Source organism: Balaenoptera musculus, chromosome 1 (assembly GCF_009873245.2).
Source record: "Balaenoptera musculus isolate JJ_BM4_2016_0621 chromosome 1, mBalMus1.pri.v3, whole genome shotgun sequence".
In the NCBI taxonomy this organism is placed as follows: domain Eukaryota; kingdom Metazoa; phylum Chordata; class Mammalia; order Artiodactyla; family Balaenopteridae; genus Balaenoptera; species Balaenoptera musculus.
In genome coordinates this window covers 25,429,694-25,451,210 of record NC_045785.1, presented here as the reverse complement: position 1 = coordinate 25,451,210, position 21,517 = coordinate 25,429,694, and the positions used below count along the sequence as shown (strand labels likewise).

At 40.4% G+C, this 21,517-nt stretch overlaps 1 protein-coding gene across 2 annotated transcripts in view; it reads right to left on the bottom strand.

Annotated features, from left to right (window-relative positions):
- Nucleotides 1-21,517, bottom strand: part of KPNA6 (karyopherin subunit alpha 6) — a 53,922-nt gene that overhangs the window by 12,662 nt on the left and 19,743 nt on the right. For both annotated transcript variants that reach the window (XM_036842354.1, XM_036842345.1), the window contains 6 exons: nucleotides 5,558-5,691; nucleotides 4,663-4,755; nucleotides 4,158-4,257; nucleotides 2,803-2,897; nucleotides 1,493-1,624; nucleotides 130-218 (listed from right to left, as the gene is read on the bottom strand). In XM_036842354.1, the coding sequence (XP_036698249.1) occupies nucleotides 130-218; nucleotides 1,493-1,624; nucleotides 2,803-2,897; nucleotides 4,158-4,257; nucleotides 4,663-4,755; nucleotides 5,558-5,686 (638 nt within the window). In that variant the 5' untranslated portion in view covers nucleotides 5,687-5,691. The remainder of the gene's footprint in view (nucleotides 1-129; nucleotides 219-1,492; nucleotides 1,625-2,802; nucleotides 2,898-4,157; nucleotides 4,258-4,662; nucleotides 4,756-5,557; nucleotides 5,692-21,517) is intronic.

Below are 21,517 nucleotides of genomic sequence, written 5' to 3'. Positions count from 1 at the left end.
CTCTGGCAATGAGAATGCACTTTTATCATTTTTGTATTCACTCATCGTCTTAAGGTAAACTGCTCCCCAAAGATCTGCCACATGGCTGCCGGAAAGATACCCCAGGTGCAGATGATAATAATTACTCACGTTAGCAAAGGATTAAGAATGGAACAGTTCAAGACGTAATCTCGGCAAACGGAGCTGTCTCCAGCTATGTTTCCCAGTGCCCAGACTGCCTAAAAAAGGGATGATGGAACTGTCACCCACAGAGCCTAGCGGCTTCTGTGAGTACTTTATACTCACAACTACAGAGTGACACCCACCAGTAACCAGGACAAACACCCCATCAAGACCTGAAACACACTAAATAAGCTCAGGTACGCTCCTTGTTAACATCCTTATTGAGCACTTGCTCTATGAGGACTTTTCCTCTGAGAGTTCCTGGTTCATTGGGGAAGGCAGGCTGACATTGTACTGCAGCCAGAGAAGCCAAACCAAGACCTTCTTATCCCCCCCAGAAAAGGAGAAAATGATGGGAAAACTGCATTCTTGTAGCCTCACAGGACCAACCCTATATGTAGTAATATAGGAAAAAACCCTAGTACCACTCTCCACTTCTATCCAACCAGTGGAAGAAATGGAAGTTGGGTTTTTATGATCTGTAGGTGCTGAGAAATGGGTATTGTGGTGTCTTTTTTCCAGCACCACCTCCGATGCCCAATGTGTGGAGTTTTTTCTACACCAACAACCAATTCTCTGATACCAACTGTGTCAATTCAGTTAAATTCTGACACTAACTCGGAGTTAGGGCAGATCCCACAGGCTAGGGGCTCAGTCCCACAAGACTGCCCTCAATTTAGATACTAGCTGCAATTCCCAGGCGCTACCCATACTTCTTACCAACTGGCTATAAATTCAGGAGTTCCACAATCTCCTCCTCAGGTTCAATAATTCACTAGAATGATTCACAGAACTCAGAACACTTTACTTACGTTTACCAGTTTACCGTAATACATACAACTCAGGAAGAGCTAAATGGAAGAGATGCACAGGGCAAGGTGGGGGTTGAGGAGTGGGGTTGCACAGAACTTCCAAGCCCTCTCCAGGCACATCACCTTCCCAGCACACTGAGTGTTAACCAACCCAGAAGCTCTCTGAATCTCACTGTTCAAGCCTTTTTATAACCCAATCCCTAGCCCCTCTAACCTCCCTGGGGAGGGTGGGGTGGAGGGGTGGGAAGAGTGGGGGTGGGGTGGGGCTGAGGGTTCCTATCCTCTAATCCTAAATTTGGTCTTTCTGATGACTAGACCTCCCTTCCTGAAGCTATCTATCTCGGTCACCGCATTAGCACAGACTCAGGTGTGTCCCAAAGGGGCTCTTTAGGAATAACAAAAGACACTTCTATCACTAAGAAAATCCCAATGTTTTCAGGAGCTCTTTGCTCTTAACCTCTTAACTGGGGATAAGTACCACTGGTACCATCAAGAATTAAGTCAAATTTGGGCATTACCTGTTCCTGTACATCCTCAAAGTCCGAGTTAAGCAGCTCTATAAAAATGGGGACAGCCCCTGCTTCAATGACAATTTTGGTCTGCTGAGAGGTTCCAGAGGCAATGTTCGTTAGAGCCCAGGCAGCTTCAAACTGAAAGTGAGATTAAAGCCATGAGTGAGAGGTCATTCCAGTTGAGCAGCCGTGCCTACTAGCTGGCTCAGAGCAATAAGCCTCCTGCCCCTGACTTAAAAACAAAAACGAAAACCACACAAGCCTTTCCCTCTCCACCTTTAAATGATAGGAAGAGGTGCTGGCAGTGATATAACATAATGGGAAGACAGAATTGGGCTTCCATGGTCCCAGGTCTAGTCCTGCACTACCACAGCACCCACGAGTCCTTTGGCAAGTCACATTTTTATTTCCCAAGCTTCACTTTATTCATCTCTGAAACCAGGATAAGAGTGAGATGGGTCTCTAAAAGTCCCTTTCAGCCAAGTTTCTAATAAGTTCTAATGGATTACTCATTACCCATTTGTGAGAAGAGAGACCCAGAGAAGCAAAATGGTTCATCTCAGGGTTAGAAGTGGACTAGAACCTCTAGAGTTGGCCAAAAAGTTCGTTCGGGGGCTTCCCTGGTGGCGCAGTGGTTAAGAATCCGCCTGCCAATGCAGGGGACACGGGTTCAAGCCCTGGTCCGGGAAGATCCCACATGCCGCGGAGCAACTAAGCCCATGCGCCACAACTCCTGAGACTGTGCTCTAGAGCCCACGAGCCACAACTACTGAGCCCGCGTGCCACAACTACTGAAGCTCGTGTGCCTAGAGCCCGTGCTCCACAACGAGAGAAGCCACCGCAATGAGAAGCCCGCGCACCGCAACGAAGAGTAGCCCCCTCTCGCCACAACTAGAAAAAGCCCGCGCGCAGCAACGGAGACCCAATACAGCCAAAAATATATAAATAAAATAAATAAATTTATAAAAAAAAAAGAAAAAAAAAACCAAAAAGTTCGTTCGGGATTTTCTGTAACATCTTACAGAAAAACCCGAACGAACTTTTTGGCTAACCCAATATATTTATATTTATAATTTATAATATAACCTCTGAATAATCAGTCTGTCATATTCTGGTATCTTTCCTTTGAGATTGTTTTAGGGAAGAGTTTGTGGGCCTCTTATTTGATTGAGGTCAAGACCTCTGAGGTAACAGCATCTCTTAAACATTCCCTCAATATCTTGTCTATATCCTAAGAGATGTGTCTGTAGAAACATGCCACTACAATTTCTTGGCAAAAGGGCTTTCATCTGGTAACTCTCCACCCCAGGCCTCACCTGTAATGTACAATTCTCATTCCTCTTCAGAAACTCCACAAACCGATCCACCACTCCTGGAGTATTGATAACTTCATCTATTGGAGGACTAGGTTCTGGAAGAGGGAGAGGAAAAGTCAGGAGAGGCTTTGGCTAATGCTTTAATGGGGGTAAGTCCACCATCCTTCCTAGATACTCCTGACAATCCTTCTAAACATTCCCAAACTCCCTTTTGGTGAGGTAGTTTTAACAATAGCTGGTCATGGGGCTTCCCTGGTGGCGCAGTGGTTGAGAATCCGCCTGCCAATGCAGGGGACACGGGTTCCATCCCTGGTCCGGGAAGATCCCACATGCCGTGGAGCAACTAAGCCCCTGCGCCACAACTACTGAGCCCGCGTGCTGCAACTACTGAAGCCTGCGCACCGCAACTACTGAAGCCTGCGCACCTAGAGCCTGTGCTCCACGAGAGATGCCACCGCAATGAGAAGCCCGCGCACCGCAACGAAGAGCAGCCCCTGCTCACTGCAACTAGAGAAAGCCCACATGCAGCAACGAAGACCCAACACAGCCAAAAATAAATAAATAAATAAATATATATATATATATATATATATATATATATATTAAAAAAAACAATAGCTGGTCATTTTTGAACTGTATAAAATAGCTGAGATGCCAAAGAGTAAAGCCAATCCTAACTTAACTATGCTCACCTTTGGCTTCCTAAACCTAAGCAAGTAACTAACCTTACTTACCTAAGCAAGTAAAGAATTAAGGGAGAGAAGACCAAGGGAGGAGCAACCCTTGTCTAAACACTTCCCTTCCAAGACCAGCATTCTTTTCTTGGGAGGAAGAAAAGTCAGGGAATATTTTTCCCATCATACATCAAATTTTTACTAGGCACAAACTATGTGCCAGACATGTTTCTGGGTACTGAGGATACAGTAGTGAACAAAACCAAAAGTTTCTGCCCTCGTAGAGCTTATATCCTCGTGATGAGAAATATCCTGTTATGTTAGAAGGCAGTAAGTGTAATAGGAAAAAAAAAGAATAGGTAGGGTGGGGTAAGGAGACTAAAAATGCTGCAGGGGTGGGGGGAACTGCAATTTCTGATAGCGTGTCAGGGTAGGCTTTACTGAGAAGGTAGGATCTGATCATAGAAATGCAGCAGCTGTCACACAGTTATCTGCAAGTAAAGGATATCAGGCAGAGGAAATAGACAGTGCAAAGGTACGAATGTGCCTGGCTTGTCCAAGGACACCAAAGCCAGTAGGGCTACAGCAGAATGAGTGAAAGGGAGTAGTTGATGAGGTCAGTGAGAAGAAACAAGATGCTAAAGTCATGCAGGGCCCCCTGGGGAAGACTAGGCTTTGTACCTTTGGAGAGCAGTTTCCGGAATTTCTGTGTGGTTGCTAACTGCAGGTCAGAATCGTCAGAAAAGAGCATCTCTACCATCTCTCTTGTGATCACGCTCTCCTAGAACATAAAACAGGTTCACGACTTTGCAAACCAATACTAGAGCCAGATATGAGCCCATAATCCTGTTTGGAATCCTGCTTTCTAAAGACTTCAGGGCAAGAGGAAGGCGTAACAGCAGGCTCAGAAGGTGTTTAATCCACAGCTGCTTCAAGTTGGAACATTTGGAAGTGATTCTTAACCTCTGAGGCAACTGACAGCTTCCCTTAAATGTTTCCTCTGGTGTTTCCATCAGAGATGAATCCTTATTGACTCCTTAAGCTGACCAGCTACAAAAGGGACCATGGAATAAAGAGCTTAGCATGGTTGTTGGTAAAGCTAACTAGATGATGTGAACTGACCAATTTCTGTTCTGCAGAAGCAGGTACTTCCCAAGCTTGCCTGGGAAGCTTGCAAGGGTCTTACCCCAGTGGTAGAGCTCACATAGGAGTCCATGAGGAGACTATCGAACATGGCGGCTTCTTCATTAATCAGCTCCACATTTCTCCGTTTAAAAAGCTGAAAGTAAAGAGAAGAGATGGTGGTAAGACTTCTTACCGAAACAAAGAAAACAAAGTATGACCCAATATTAAATTATGGCATAACTGTCAAGGAAATGCTACTGTATGAGGAAATGCCAAGCTTAATATACTGATATGGAAAGATATTCAAGGGCTTTACTTTCTATGTTATAGATTGTTTACATTTTTGGAGAACATTTTTATAAGCAAAAAAAATCTTTTAAAATTCCTGTGCCCTTTGTATAAAAGGTGATGCATATAAAAGGCTGTGAAGGAAAGAAATAATGGTAAAGCAAAAGGGTGGGCAAAAGCAGGTTAGCATCTAGACCTGGGCAAGGAACCAATTTGGTGGTGGCGTGTGGTGCATGGTGCATGGCAGAGTGTAGACGATGAGGCATTAATACAGTCTCAGTTCTAGGGAGACTTACAAAGAATGGACTCAAGAAATAGAAGTAAGGCAGCCCAGATGGCTGACAAAATTCTTAAAGGGCCAGGCTTGGGGCTGGGCCTTGACGGCCAGTCCTAACAGTGACTACTGGGTAAAAACAAGGGGTTAGCACTAGAATGTTATATTGAAGACATAAATGATGTCCAAGTTGTTCTAAATTATGGAAAAGGAATAAGGGACAGTTCTTTCTCAAAGCTTCCAAAATTTCTTTACAACAAAGGAAGCTGGATGAGCGGCCCACAGAGATAAGCTACTTTCCCAAGAGGAAAGTGAGAGTGCAAGGTGGAGGTCACCCGTGGTGGCTGGCCTGCCTCCCTGAAGAGCACGTTTGAGAATACTTGGGCTAACCCACTTGTTGCTCCCGTTTCTGCTTCCGGAGCTGAATGCCCTCCTCCTCTCTTCTTCGCCTCATTTCCTCAGGGTTTAGGGCATTGTTCTTATAGCTCTTCATTCGATAATTGTCTTTCCCTGGGCTCGCCATGGTCTCTGGAAGAAGGGAAGATACAAACATACTGGCAAAGGCTCTTAGGAGGACAGCATTTCCTTCTCAATGGCTTCTTTCCCTACCCACCCTCCCCTTCTCAGGGGGACTCACAGGTTCCCAAGGAGGCCTAATAATCTCAGTAACTGCACCTGACATCTCTAGTACCACCCCCACACAAACAACACAGTCTCCTTTAATCATAACAAACTTATTAAGTAAGTGCTTTTATAGCAATTGATATAAGCAGAGGAGTTAAAAGGTGTAGGCCCTGGAGGCAGATTGTGTGGGTTCATATACCGGCTCTTCTACTTGTTAGCTGTGCAACTTTCAACAAGTTGCTTTAACCTCTATGCCTCAGGAGCTCATCTTTAAAACAGGGATATAATAATTCCTATTTCATAGAGCTGTTAGAAGGATTATATAGCTTAATACATGAGCACGGAGTTGTTAGAAGGACTATATAGCTTAATACATGCAAAGTACTATTTAGAACAACAGGCATATGGTAAATGCTCACAAGCTATGATCACTTCTATGACAAGACAGAAAAGTTATATGACTTGCCCAATAAACTCAAATATATTTAACCTACCCAGGTGATATACGTTATAGTGTACCCAATTCAGTGGAATACCATGTATTTTTTTTTAATAACTCATGTGGCCACCCATCTATATTTTAAATTAAAGAAATTTAAAATTTTATTCTGTAATATTTGATACATACAAAAAGATGAAACATAATGTAAAGTTACCAAGCAAAATAATACAATGAGCATCTGTCAACTCACCACTAAACCTAAGAACTAGATTATTAATATGCCTGAATCTAGTAGTAGGGTCTTTCCCTATCCCAGGCCCCTCCATCCCCACTCCAATTCCAGCCAAAAGAAAACTGCTATGATGAATTGTCATTATCTTCGTTTTTGTTTTTATTAATCACATATATGTTTACTCCTAAATATTGTATCATACTATGTTTAGCCTACTGAGAATTGTCGCCCCTCCACTGGGTTTTTAAGATTCACCCATGTTTGGGCTTCCCTGGTGGCGCAGTGGTTGAGAATCTGCCTGCTAATGCAGGGGACACGGGTTCGAGCCCTGGTCTGGGAGGATCCCACATGCCGCGGAGCAATTAGGCCCGTGAGCCACAAATACTGAGCCTGCGCGTCTGGAGCCTGTGCTCCGCAACAAGAGAGGCCACGATAGTGAGAGGCCCGCGCACCGCGATGAAGAGTGGCCCCCGCTTGCCGTAACTAGAGGAAGCCCTCGCACAGAAACGAAGACCCAACACAGCCAAAAAATAAATAAATAAATAAATAATAATTAAAGGTGCTAATAATTAAAAAAAAAAAAAAGATTCACCCATGTTTTTGCATGGAGCTGTATTTCTTTAATTTTTCCTATGTCATATTATTTTACTGTATAAACACATCATAACTTATTTGCATTTCCCTGATGATTAGTGATGTTGAGCATCTTTTTCATGAACCTGTTGGCCATTTATACGTTTGCTTTGTAAAAGTGTCTATTCAGGTTCTTTGCCTATTTTTAAATGCATTATTTGGTTTTTTTTTTGCTGTTGAATTGTGTGAGTTCCTTACATATTTTGGATATTAATCCCTTATCAGATATATGGTTAGCAAATATTTTCTCCCATAGGCTGCCTTTTCATTTTGTCGACCATTTCTTTTGCTGTGCAGAAGCTTTTAAGTTTTCTAGTTCAAGCTTTCTCGTTTATGTGATCCCACTTATTTATTTTTGCTTTTGTTGCTTGTGCTTTTGGTGTCATATCCAAAAAAATCATTGCCAAGACTAAGGTCTTTTTTCCTGTGTTTTCTTCTAGGAGTTTTAACAGTTTCAGGTCTTACAATTAAGTCTTTAATCTATTTTGAGTTGGCAAATAACATCTTAGTCTTCACTTCCCAGACCCTCTGAAATAGTCTGCAGATCACACTTTGAGAACCCCTGCTCTAAGGAATGAATTGCTGGGTTTAGGCAAGTAAATGTTAAACTTCACCAGATACCACGTTGCCTTCCAATGGGATGCCAATTCACATTAGCTCAGCAATATGTACCAGGTTCCCACTGATGTATATCCTATTACTCAGAATTATCACTTCTGCCAATCTACTGAGTATGAGGTACTTCACTGGGGTAATGATTTGCATTACTAATAGGGTTAGATTTTATGTTTATTAGCCATGTTTCCCTTTCTGTGAAAAATGTCTGTTTACTGTACTTCGAATATTTTTCTATTGAATTACTTGTCCTTTTCTTATGGATTTATAGTTCTTTAGATATTCTAGTTATTAACCATTTGTTAGTTATTTGTACTACAAATATCTTTTAGGAGTTTGTATCTTTTCATTTTTTGCAATTTTCACTTTATGGAGTTCTTTAACAAGTTCTTAATTATAATGTAGTTAAATTTTTCTTTAATACTTAGCTTTTTCTGTGTGTCTTGTTTAATAAATCCTTTCACGCTCCCAAGGTCAGAAAGAGACCCTCTCATGTTTTCTGAAAGTTTTAAAGCTTGCCCTTTACATGCCAGTGTTTCATATACCTGAAATTTAATTATTTGTGTATAAGCTTTAGGAAGTTAACACAAAGTCTGAACATTAATGACTTAGGTACACAGGTTAGGAAAAAAAAAGACAGGAGAGAGAAATCATACAGCAGAGAGAATCAACAAGGCAAAACTTGGAACTTTCAAAAGATGAAAAATAGTCAAGTCTCTGGTGAGATTTCTCAAGAACAAAAGAGGACACAAATAATGTTAGGTAACTAAAGAGATTGAAAAGCAAATATGAACAACTTTATGCTAGCTAACATGTTTGAAAAGACAAATTCCTAGAATAATATAACTTGCCAAAAGTGACTCAAACAGAATGTGACTAGCCTTACAACCATTAAATATACTGAATCAGCACTAAAGAATATTCCCACAAAGAAAATGCCAGGTTTAAATGGTTTTACAAATGAGGTTTTTTTTTTGTTTGTTTTGTTTTGTTTTTGCCAGAGAAAGACAAAGTGAATATTTAATGGAAAAGGGGTTATTTAAGTAACAATGTTGGTAAAATTCCCTGATTCTCAGTGTCTTAACAGAAAATATATGACTCCACAAAGCATCCATGGGAATGGATTGGCCCCTAGACATCAACTCCCTGACCTGAAGAGAAGAACTTCCAGAGAAGATCTTATTTGGAATATTTAGCTAAAACCCTTGTCAGTGCTACTAGAAGTCCCCAGAGGGATCAACACTGCAATTTCTGTTTTTAAGTTCAATTTTAAGTTTTAATTTTAAAGAAAACTTTGAAACATGAGAGAAATCTGAACATAACTTTTATAACTCTTATTCCTCTTATTGAAACAATTTCTGGATAGGCGTTGATATTTCACTAGTCCCTTTAGTGAACTCAATGTTTAAATGCATCTTATTCTTTGATTACTTTCTTTTTTTTTTTTTTTATAAATTTATTTATTTATTTATTTATTTACTTATTTTTGGCTGTGTTGGGTCTTCGTTTCTGTGCGAGGGCTTTCTCTAGTTGCGGCGAGCGGGGGCCACTCTTCATTGCAGTGCGCGGGCCTCTCACTGTCGCGGCCTCTCTTGTTGTGAAGCACAGGCTTCAGACGCGCAGGCTCAGTAGTTGTGGCTCATGGGCCCAGTTGCTCCGCGGCATGTGGGATCTTCCCAGACCAGGGCTCAAACCCGTGTCCCCTGCATTGGCAGGCAGATTCTCAACCACTGCGCCACCAGGGAAGCCCTCTTTGATTACTTTCTAATTCATGATTTGATTTTGTTTGATTATTGTGATAATAAAATAATGGTAATAATGATAGACTCACCTGGAGTTTTAAAAATAGTAGTGGTCTCATGTATCACAATGATAATATTCTACATAATTACAGTGCAATATCAAAACAAAGAAATCGACATTGGTACAATCTACAGACCTCATTCAGATTTCACATGTTCTCATTTGTGTATGTGTTCTTCTGCGTGTACTCACTTGAGTGTTTGTGCATACGTGTGTAATTCCATGCAATTTTACCACGTCTGTGGATTTGTGAACCCACCACAACTATAAGATACAAAACTTTTCCTTCATCACAAAGAACTCCCTCCAGCTGCTACCTGTTCATAGTTGCATTCATAGTTGTTTTTTAAAAATAAAAATAAAAAAAAAATGAATAAATTTATTTATTTATTTTTGGCTGCACTGGGTCTTCGTTGCTGTGTGCGGGCGTTCTCTAGTTGCGGCGAGAGGGGGCTACTCTTCATCGCGGTGCGCGGGCTTCTCATTGCAGTGGCTTCTCTTGTTGCGCAGCACGGGCTGTAGGCGCGTGGGCTTTAGTAGTTGTGGCTCGCAGGCTCTAGAGCTCAGGCTCAGTAGTTGTGGTGCATGGGCTTAGGTGCTCCGTGGCATGTGGGATCTTCCCGGACCAGGGACCAGGGCTGAAACCTGTGTCCCCTGCATTGGCAGGCAGATTATTTTTTTTTAATTAATTAATTAATTAATCAATTAATTTTTGGCAGTGTTGGGTCTTCGTTGCTGCACATGGGCTTTCCCTAGTTGTGGTGAATGGGGGCTACTCTTTGTTGCGGTGTGCAGGCTTCTCATTGCACTGGCTTCTCTTGTTGCGGAGCATGGGCTCTAGGTGCGCGGGCTTCAGTGGTTGTAGCACGTGGGCTCAGTAGTTGTGGCTCACACGCTCTAGAGCGCAGGCTCAGTAGTTGTGGCACACAGGCTTAGTTGCTCCGCGGCATGTGGGATCTTCCTGGATCAGGGATCGAACCTGTATCCCCTGCACTGGCAGGCATATTCTTAACCACTGTGCCACCAGGGAAGTACTGGAAGGGACATTCTTTTGATAACAATACCAAAGAAGGATAATATGAGAAGGTCCTATACTTTTCCTGTATCACTTATGAACAAGGATACAAAAATTCTAGATAATATTAGAGGGAGGTAGGGGAGAGATAAATGAGGAGTTTGGGATTAACATATACATACTACTATATATAAAGTAGGTACACAACAAAGACCTGTAGTTCACTGTATAGCGCAGTGAACTACACTCAGTACTTTGTAGTAACCTATAATGGAAAACAATCTGAGAAAAAATATACATATATATATATGTATAACTGAATCACTTTGCTGTACACTTGAAACTAACACAACATTGTAAATTAACTATACTTCAATAAAAAATAAAATAAAATTTAAAAAGATAATGAAATAACATCATTAACTGTACTGAAAAAAACTGCCAAACTAGAACTCTATGCCCAGTGAAAACACTTTCAAAAATGAAAGTGAAATAGACTTTTTCAGACAAAAGCTGAGACTCTGTCTCTAGCAGACCTGCACTAAAGAAATGCTAAAGTTGTTCAAGCAGAAAGGAAATGATACCAGAAGGTAACTCAGATCTTCACAAAAGGAAGAATACTAGAAATGGTAAGAAGTAGGTACATATACAATAACTTTCCCATTTAAAAAATTTCCTTAAACCTAAGAAGATAAAATGAGAATCATAAAAAATAATCCAAAAGAAAGCAGGTAAAGAGGGAAAAAAGAACCAAGAACATACGACAAATAGAAAACAAACTGATTTCCAGAGTTACAACATTATAATATTCAAATGTCCAGTTTTTAATTTTTAAAAAATTACAAGGCATACAAGGAAAGAAGGAAGTATGGTCCATTCAAAGGCACAAAATAAATGGACAGAAACTTTTCCTGAGGAAGCCCAGACACTGGACAAACTAAGACAAAGACTTTCAAACAACTGTCTTAAATACACTCCAAGAGCTAAGGGGAAAATTTGGACAAACAACTAAAGGAAATCAGGAAAACAATGCTGAACAAAATGAGAATATCAACAAATAGAAAAGGAACCAAAGAGAAGTTCTAGAGTTGAAAAGTATAATAACTGAAATGAAGAATTCACTAGAGGGGTTCAACAGCAGATCTGAGCAGGCAACAGACAGAAGTAGCAGGCTGGAAGACAAGAAAATTGAAATTATGCAGTCTGAGCAGAAAGGGAAAAAGAATGAAGAAAAGTGAACAGAACCTAGGGATCCATGGAACTCCAACAAGCAAATCACAGTATATACATTTAGGGAGTCAAAGAAATGGGAGGGAAAGGGAAAAAGAATTCTGAAGAAATAATGGCAGAAAATTTCCCAAATTTAATGTAAGACATGAATGTACACATAAAGATACCCAATTAATCATAAGGAGAAAAATTCAGACCCACATCTAGATACATAATCAAACTGTTGAGAGCCAAAGACAAAAAGAAAATCTTGAAAGCAGTAAGGAAGAAGTGACTCATCACATACAAGCCAACTTCTCATCAGAAACCATGAAGTCCAGAAGGCACTGAGATTTTTAAAGTGCTAAAAGAAAAAACTGTCAAAGAATCCTGTATCTGACAAAACTGTCCTTCAAAAACAAGGGAGGAACTAAGACATTCTCAGATGAAAGCTGAGGGAGTTTGTTAACCACTAGACTTGCTCTATAAGAAATGCTAAAAGGGAGTCCTTCAAGTTGAAAATGAAAGGAAATGAAAGGACACTACACAGTAACTTGAAGCCAGTAAAGGTTAACTACATGGGGAAATACGAAAGCCAGTATTATAGGATTTTTGGTTTGTAATGCCACTTTTTATTTCCTACATGATTTAAAAGAAAAACATATAAAATAATTATAAACAAATGCTATTGGGCATACAATATATAAAGATACAATCTGTGACAGCAACAACATAAAGAGGGGATTGGAGCTGTACAGGAACAAAGTTTTTGTATGCTACTGAAGTTAAGTTGGTATCAATCCAAACTACATTGTTATAAATTTGGGATGTTAAATGTTATCTCCATGGTAACCACAATCTCTCTATACATATACATATACACACACAAAATAAAAATTAAAAACATTAGGAAATGTTTAGGAAAATGTTTAGGAATTAGGAAAAATTAAAAACAAAGGAAATGAGAAGGGAATGAAAACAATTCACTACAAGAAACCAACTAAATACAAAAGGCAGTAATAGAGGAAGAAAGGGACTAAAAAAGCATAAGACATATAGAAAAAAAGAACAAAATGGCAGAAGTCCTTCCTTACCAGTAATTACATTATACTTTTTTTTTTTGGCTGCGCCACACGGTTCAGGAGTCTTAGTTCCTCGACCAGGAATCAAACCTGGGCCCCCAGCAGTGGAAGTACAGAGTCCTAACCCACCAGGGAATTCCCGAGTAATTACATTATACTTAAATGGATTAAACTCTCCAGTCAAAAGGCAGAGATTGGCAGAGGATTAAAAAAACATGATCCAACTATATGCTGCCTGCAAAGACTTACTGTATATCCCAACATGCAAACAAGTTGAAAGTAAATGGATGAAAACAGATATTTATGCAAATGGTAACCAAAAGAGAGCTGGGATGGCTATACTAATACCAGATAAAAAATTTTAAGTCAAAAACTGTTACAAGAGTCAAAGGAGGACATTACATACTGATAAAAGTGTCAATTCATCAAGAAGATATAACAATTATAAATGCACCAACTAGAGCCCCAAAATATATAAAGCAAACACTGACAGAAGTGAAGGGAAAAATAGTTCTACAGTAACATTTGGAGACTTCAGTACACCACTTTCAATAATGAATAGAACCTAGACAGAAGATTAATAAGGAAATAGAGGACTTTAACATTATAAATCAGGTAGACCCAAAAGACATATAGAACACTCCCACCCAACAACAGTAGAAAACGTCTTCTCAAGTGTGCATGGAACGTTCTCCAAGACAGACCACGTTAAGCCATAAAGAGTCTCAACAGATTCTAAAAGATTGAAATCAGACAAATTATCTTCCTTCACCACATGGAATGAAGCTAGAAATAAATAACAGAAGGAAACTAGAAAATTCACAAGTATGTGGAAACTACAGATTCTTAAATAATAAAGTTGGAGAACTCACACTTCCTGATTTCATAACTCACTACAAAGCTACAGTAATCAAAACAGTGTGGTACTGGCATAAGGATAAACATATAGATCAATGGAATAGAACTGATAGAAAAGAAAAAAAAAAAAAAAAAAAAAGAACTGACAGAACAGAACAGAGTCCAGAAATAAACTCACACATCCACAGCCAGCCAACTGATCTTTGACAAGTTGTCAAGTCCATTCAATGGAGTAAGAACAGTCTCTTCAACAAAAGGTGCTGGGACAACTAAATGTTCAGATCCAAAAGAATGAAGTTGGATCCCTAGCTTACACCATACATAAAACTCAAAATAGGTCAACAACCTAAATATACAAGCTAAGACCGTAAAACTCTTAGAATAAAACATAGGGGTGGGACTTCCCTGGTGGCGCAGTGGTTAAGAATCCACCTGCCAATGCAGGGAACACAGATTCAAGCTCTGGTCCGGGAAGATCTCACATGCCACGGAGCAACTGGGCCCGTGAGCCACAACTACTGAGCCTGCGCTCTAGAGCTCGCGAGCCACAACCACTGAGCCTGCGTGCCACAGCTACTGAAGCCTGCATGCCTAGAGTCCGTGCTCCACAACGAGAGAAGCCACAGCAATGAGAAGCCTACACACCGCAAGGAAGAGTAGCCCCTGCTCACCACAACTAGAGAAAGGCCGTGCACAGCAACGAAGACCCAATGCAGCCAAAAATAAATAAATAAATAAATTTATATATATATAAAAAATATAATAATAATAATGGTCAAAATGGTGAATTATATTTTACCACAAAAAATTTTTTAATTGCAGCATATCTCCTCCATTTAAATCTAACATACAATCCCAGTTTTAACTTTAAAAATTTTTTTTAACATTCTGTATTTGTTTATTTGCATCCATTCATCTCAGGGCCAATTATATTAACTATATTTTCTTATTTCTGCGTTCCTGATGTTCTGGCACTTGGGGGCCTTACAAACCCAGGAGAGACTGCCACTCCCATGGCTAGCTAATTCCCACAGATAACAATCGTGCCTAAGAGCATGCCTTTGCAAAGGAACCAATCCAGAGCCATATCTACTTTATCTTGCCTGTACACCCAGGAGGCAATATTCCTGTGCTTCAACCATCCCAGGGCCCAAAAAGTAGTAGGCAACTAGAGACTACTCTCATAGCCCAAAGCCCTCCAGAATTATTCAAATTAACGAATCCTAAACTGTTTACTCTGCCCTGCCTTCACTTTCCCTCTGAAACTCCAGGCTCTGGCCAAAACCTTCTGCTTGCTCCTGCCCCTTCTGCCTCCTGACCACCCTGGTGTCTTCCTCTGTGACCCTGTGTGGCCAGTGGTGACCCACTTCCCACCCCCTGACCACCCCGCCCCAGCCAGACCTGTGAGTATAATAAACTTCTTCCTTACAAACCTCATTCTTGTTTCCTCCTGTGGCCTCAGTGACTTTATCATACCTTACTCAATATTTACATTTTAAAAACAATCTCATTATTTTAAAAAACTGATAAAAGTGAAGGTGATAATGTTGAAGTATGAGTAGAGGAAGCATTACCAACTTGTTTCTTTCTCCCTTTATAGGCATTTCTCATCCTCTAAATTTCTCATCTGAAACAGTTAATAAAAGTATTGCAAAAGGGATGAAAAATAAGTTTTATAGGCACACAGAAAGGGATAATTAACTCTAATATTGCCTCTTTTCTGGAGTGGTTGGGGTGATCATGATGAAGAGTTTAAAAAGAAAGCTCCCAAAGGCAAGATTAGGGCTGGTTCTTTAAGCAGGAGATCACCTTGAGGACACAAATGGAATAAGAAAGTACATAAATGTGAGGGGGAAAAGTAGTCTATTAAGAGAATCTGAGTGAAGAAGAGATATAGAATGGAAGTTGAGGAGACAGCTGAAATAAGGAAATGAAACTTCAGAGTAGGTGCCTCTGTTCATTCTGGAAAGTAGCTAGGCAAACCAATAGTAGCAGCAGAGTCTTACAAGGTGCAAGTCTCCACATCCACTTGGCAAAGTCCAAGTCCATTTACTGTTAAAAGTTCTAGGGGGTTGCAGTGGCCTCTCTCTGGGGTCCCTGATTACCCCTATGCCTGGAAACTAATAGGCACAGGACAAATTTCTAAAGGCAGCACTGTGGACTGCTCTCCCCCATTACCTGACACATGGTTTTTCATAACTCTGAGCCTGGGCTCTCCCAGAGGGCTCTCTTCCTTCAAGCAGAGCTGACAGTGAAGCTGGAAGGAGAACCAGGCTGTACTTTTTTAGTCACCATGGTGACAAGAAACTATCACAAATATTTGCTTATGACTTCACTGGAGAAGCCAAGCAGGAGGTTAGACTGGAAGGAGAAACATTTGCAGAAGCACATCTGGAATCAGCAACCAAAGGAATGCTGGACTCTCATTCAGGGACTATCAGGCAGAGGGGCTTTTTTCATCATGTTCTCCCTTACTTGCTGAGCCCAGATCAAGAAATCCACAATACAAATATATCAATACCTTTTCAAGCATCTGACTGTCTCAGGTAGCATTTGAGTTTTCTTAGTCAAGGAACTCTCTCAAAGTGAATAGGTCCCTGAAGTTGTACCTCTCATTTCTAGGAAATAACTGGCTAATGTTGCCATGCATTTTCTAAGCTTTGAGAACCAAGGGACTAGCAATAAAAATACAAAATAAGTACGGACGCTGTTATGGCCTGAATTGTACTCCATCCCCCACCGATTCATATGTTGAAGTCTTAAACCCTAATACCCCAAAATGTGACTGTATTTGGAGATAGCGTCTTTAAAAAGATGATTACAGTTAAATGAGGATACTGGAGTAAGGTGTAATCCAATATGACGAGTGCCCATATGAGAGAAGATTAAGATACAGATGCACTTAGAGGGAGAACACCATGTGAACGTGAAAACAGCCATTTGTAAACCAAAGAGAGAGGTCTCAGAAGAAGCCAACCCTGCTAAAATCTTGATCTTGGATTTCTAGCCTCCAGAACTATGAGAGAATAAATTTTTGTTGTTTAAGCCACCCAGTCAGTGGTACCTTGTTATGCAGTCTTAGCAAATTAATACAGGCCCTGATCGATAGATGAATAACCTGAGTCTCAAGTCACACACTAAGGGAATAGCCAGATTATTGCAGTATTCCATTTAATCAATGGTATGTTTAAAATTTTAAGATTCATAAAATCTTAAAAATTATGCACATTTTCTTAGAAAAAGGCATACTACATATAGCCAGCTTTCCTATGTATGGGGATGGGAATGATATTACGACAGCTGCTGGCTCTAGGACTTTGCAAACCAAAGTCTTACATTCATGGTCTGTATTTAACACTATGAAGCAGTCAGTCAGCCTTTTAAAATTATTTCTCAGGGGAATCCCCTGGCAGTCCACTGGTTAGGACTCCATGCTTTCACTGCCAAGGGCCCAGGTTCAATCTCTGGTCCGGGAACTAAGATCCCACAAGCCGCACGATGTGGCAAATAAATAAACAAACAAACAAACAAACAAACAAATTCTCTTGTCCTGGTGCTAAACTGAGTGGGGGCTCCTCTTTGCAGACGGCAAGTTTCTAATAAAATGTACCTTCCCAGGCACAGAAAATGAGCTAAACTTAATGCCTCTTCCTTCAGGAATGTAAGAAACCTGATTCCTCCCAGAGTGAAATGGCTTTTTTCAGCCGGCCTCTCTTGCTTCTCACTAAGAATTCTCTACCAAATATGCATCAGTGTAAGATTCCTGAGTTAAAACACTGGCCACATGCCAGTTAATTAAAAAGGAAGAGCTAAGAGTATACTGGGATATAGAGCTTATAGCCTTAGTAAGCTAGTAAGGTTTGATAATGTGCCATACTCTGTGTAGATATAATCTCCAGTCTTCACAACAATCCTGAGAATCCATTTTACAGACGAGAAGAAAGAGACTCAGGGGTTAAGTGACAAACCAGAAGCTAATAAGTCAACCCTGATCTAGTTGGTCCCAAACTCCAGGTTCTTTTCATTTCCTGAAAAGGGAAGCAATTGGTAACAGCAAATCCATCAATATATGTGCTGCCAAAGGGAGCACAACAGCAAATCCATCAGAATTCTGGGTTGGGGCCTGCTCTGTTACCAATAAACAAATCTGCTCCCATTCCAGAATTTCAGTTAACCACAAACTCAAAATGCCTTAAAAGGTAAAGAGGTTAAAAAAAAAAAAGGTAAAGAGGTTAATGTTTTTTTTTTGTTTTGGCTGTGCTTCACTGCTTGTGAGATCCTAGTTCCCCAACCAGGGATTGAACCCGGGCCACGGGAATGAAAGCGCTGGGTCCTAACCACTGGACCGCCAGGGAATTCCCAAGAAGTTAATGATTTTTTTTTTTTTAAGATTTATTATTTATTTATTTAATTTATTTTGGGCTGCATCGGGTCTTAGCTGCAGCACGTGGGATCTTCATTGTGGTGCGCGGGCTTCCTCTTCTCTAGTTGTGGCGCGCAGGCTCCAGGGCACGCGGGCTCTCTAGTTGAGGTGCTCGAGCTCAGTAGTTGTGGCGTGCAGGCTTAGTTGCCCTGCAGCACGTGGAATCTTAGTTCCCTGACCAGGGATTGAACCCGTGTCCCCTGCATTGTAACGTGGATTCTTTACCACTGGACCACCAGGGAAGTCCTGAAGTTAATGATTTTTAATGGGACAGTTATAATAGGACAACAGGGATTGCGCTCACACTCAATTTTCATAACATTGCGCCAGCCAAACAAAATTTAATTTTAACAAGGGCTAGGGTGAAATCAGCTGTTAAACAGCCCTTGGTTTGAGGACAATTAAATAATTACATAAACCCCAGCACCATGCCTCTCTTTTTAAAAAATGTATTCATACACAAGATCTAGCTGACCTCTACAACAACCAATGAGAAAGATTAGTCAATTAGGAGCATATCCACTTAACAGCTAGGGAACCAGGTTCAGAGGTGCTGTGACTTGCACAAGATCATTTAGCTATCAAGTTGTGAAGCTGGGACTGAGATCTAGACCCTGTAATTCCACAGGCCTTCTCTTTTCATCCAACCTTGGAGAACTACTTCTTTTCATCCTCTGATAAGACACATAATTCTATTCAATTTGGCTCCTGCCCTCAGACTAGGTTCTATCCATCTTGATCTATTTACTCACGGTCATTTTAACTTAAGAATTACTGACCACTGACTAATTTTCATTAAATTTTTATCTTGTTAAAAAAAATGAAATAGGGGCTTCCCTGGTGGCGCAGTGGTTGAGAGTCTGCCTGCCAATGCAGGGGATACGGGTTCGAGCCCTGGTCTGGGAAGATCCCACATGCTGCGGAGCAACTAGGCCCGTGAGCCACAACTACTGAGCCTGCGCGTCTGGAGCCTGTGCTCCGCAACAAGAGAGGCCGCGATAGTGAGAGGCCCGCGCACCGCGATGAAGAGTGGCCCCCGCTTGCCACAACTAGAGAAAGCCCTCGCACAGAAACGAAGACCCAACACAGCCAAAAATAATAAATAAATAAATAAATAAATTAAAAAAAAAAAAAAAAAAAAAAATGAAATAACATAAAAAAACCAAACAGTTACTGGCAATCAATTTTCTAATTAGTGCATAAGAACTGGGAGCAACTGAAAACTAGTACTGGGACTTCCCTGGTGGTCCAGCGGTAAAGAATCCGCCTTGCAATGCAAGGGACTTGGGTTCGATCCCTGGTCAGGGAACTACGATCCCACATACCGCGGGGCAACTAAGCCCGCGCGTCACACCACTGAGCTCGTGCGCCTCAACTAGAGCCCGCGTGCTGCAAACTACAGAGCCCAGGCCCTCCGGAGCCTGCGTACCACAACTAGAGAGAGAAAACCCGCATGCCACTACTAGAGAGAAGCCCGTGCACCACAACGAAGAGCCCATGAGCCGCAATGAAAGATCCCGCATGCCTCAACGAAGATCCCGCATGCCACAACTAAGACCTGACGCAGCCAAAAATCAATAAAATCAATAAATCAATAAATAATAAATAAATCTTAAAAAAAACCAAAAACTAGTACCAAAGACGTTTGCCTAAGAGATTTCCCCCTCCACCCACCATATCTGACTTTTTAGGAATTCAACCTCATAATACAGGTTTTTCTTTTGCAGTGAGTTCTCTCCCTAGACCACAAATCCAACCAACCACAAAACTGAAGTATATCTGACCCTCTGTGAACACCTATACCATCAGAATTAATTAAATCAAAATTCCTCCAAAGTGGACGAAACCAGCTATGACGCTCGGATTGGAAGGGTAGGAAGATAACACACAATATACAAGTGACAGATACAGAGACTAATAAATGCAATCATTTTCAATGATGTTCTTCTAAAACTTACATGGCCGAGTTTCTTATCAAAGATGACAACAAAGACTGGCTTAAATTTTGCCTGTCTTCTTGCTGGTCTACCTGGTAGATAACTACTGTGAATGCATACAAAGTTGATGGCAAAATTTTGGTACATTTTAAAATTTTTTAAATTGAGTTATAGTTGATATACAATATTATAAAAGTTTCAGGTATACAACAGATTTGACACTATTGATTTATAACTTTGTTAGCTAAAATCAGCACTGTAGGACTAGTTCCAGGAATCTCACCACCTACCAATTCTTCGTACTGAGAATCAGCCAGACACTGAATCTTTTCACTGACTACCTGCCCTCCCAAGCTACTGCCCTATTTTTCTGTTCTAATGAATAGGAAAACTATTTTTTCAGCAGAAAAATAGTTTTTTTTATTAAAGTGGACTACCTACCCTCTTTATTATGAATTATTTAAACACTTAAAGTTGCAAATGTCATGACTTGGCACTGCACCCTAATTACTTTAGTAATTGTCTCATAAGGACCTTCTTATATAACTACAATACCATTTCAAACCTAAGAAAATTAACAAAACATCTATTATCTAGTCCATATGCAAATTTCCTTACTTCAAAATGGCTTTTATAGCTAGTTTTTTCGCCCAAATCAGAATCTAGTCAAGTTTCACCCACTGTATTTAACCTTCTATTTAACATTTTATTATGAAAAATGTCAAATATATACAAAAGTAGACAGAATAGTAAATAAAATGAAACTCAATGCAACAATCATTCAGATTCAATGATCAACTAGCTGCCATTCATCTATGCTTCCACAGACCCTGTATTATTTAAGCAAATTCCTGGCATATCATTCCAACAACATATATTTTTCAGTATGTAACTCCAAACAATAAAAACGTTTTTTAAAATTACATCATTATTCCAACATTTGGTCACTTTTAATCTACAATGTCCTTGTCCTCCTTTCCCCCAACCCTGTTACTTACTTGTGATATTGACTCTCTGAAGAATGCCTTAATGTCTTAAAGAATGCCCCACGTTCTAGTTTTGTGCCGTTAATTTATACCCCTATCCTGTGTGTTTCCTGCAAAACGGAAGTTGGGTCTAGAGACTAGAACAGATTCAGGTTAAAAATACACTTTTGGCAAGAATACATATAGGTGATGTTCTGTGCTTCATACTACATCACATCAGGAGGCATCTAATGGCAGGCTGCCCAGATGATACTAAATCTGATGGTAATCAGATCTCTCTTCTTGAAAGTCATCTATGTACCCTAAGTCTCCATTCACATAAAGTTAATGTGACATGTTTCTTGACTATTACACATTTTATGTGTAAGATATAATAACATAATGAAATAACCAACTTTAAAAAATAGGCATTGCTAATATTGTTGAATCTCTGTGTGCTCTGTTTCACTCTAACTCTTCAAATCTGACTTCCATTCCTTCTACTCCAAAGAAACT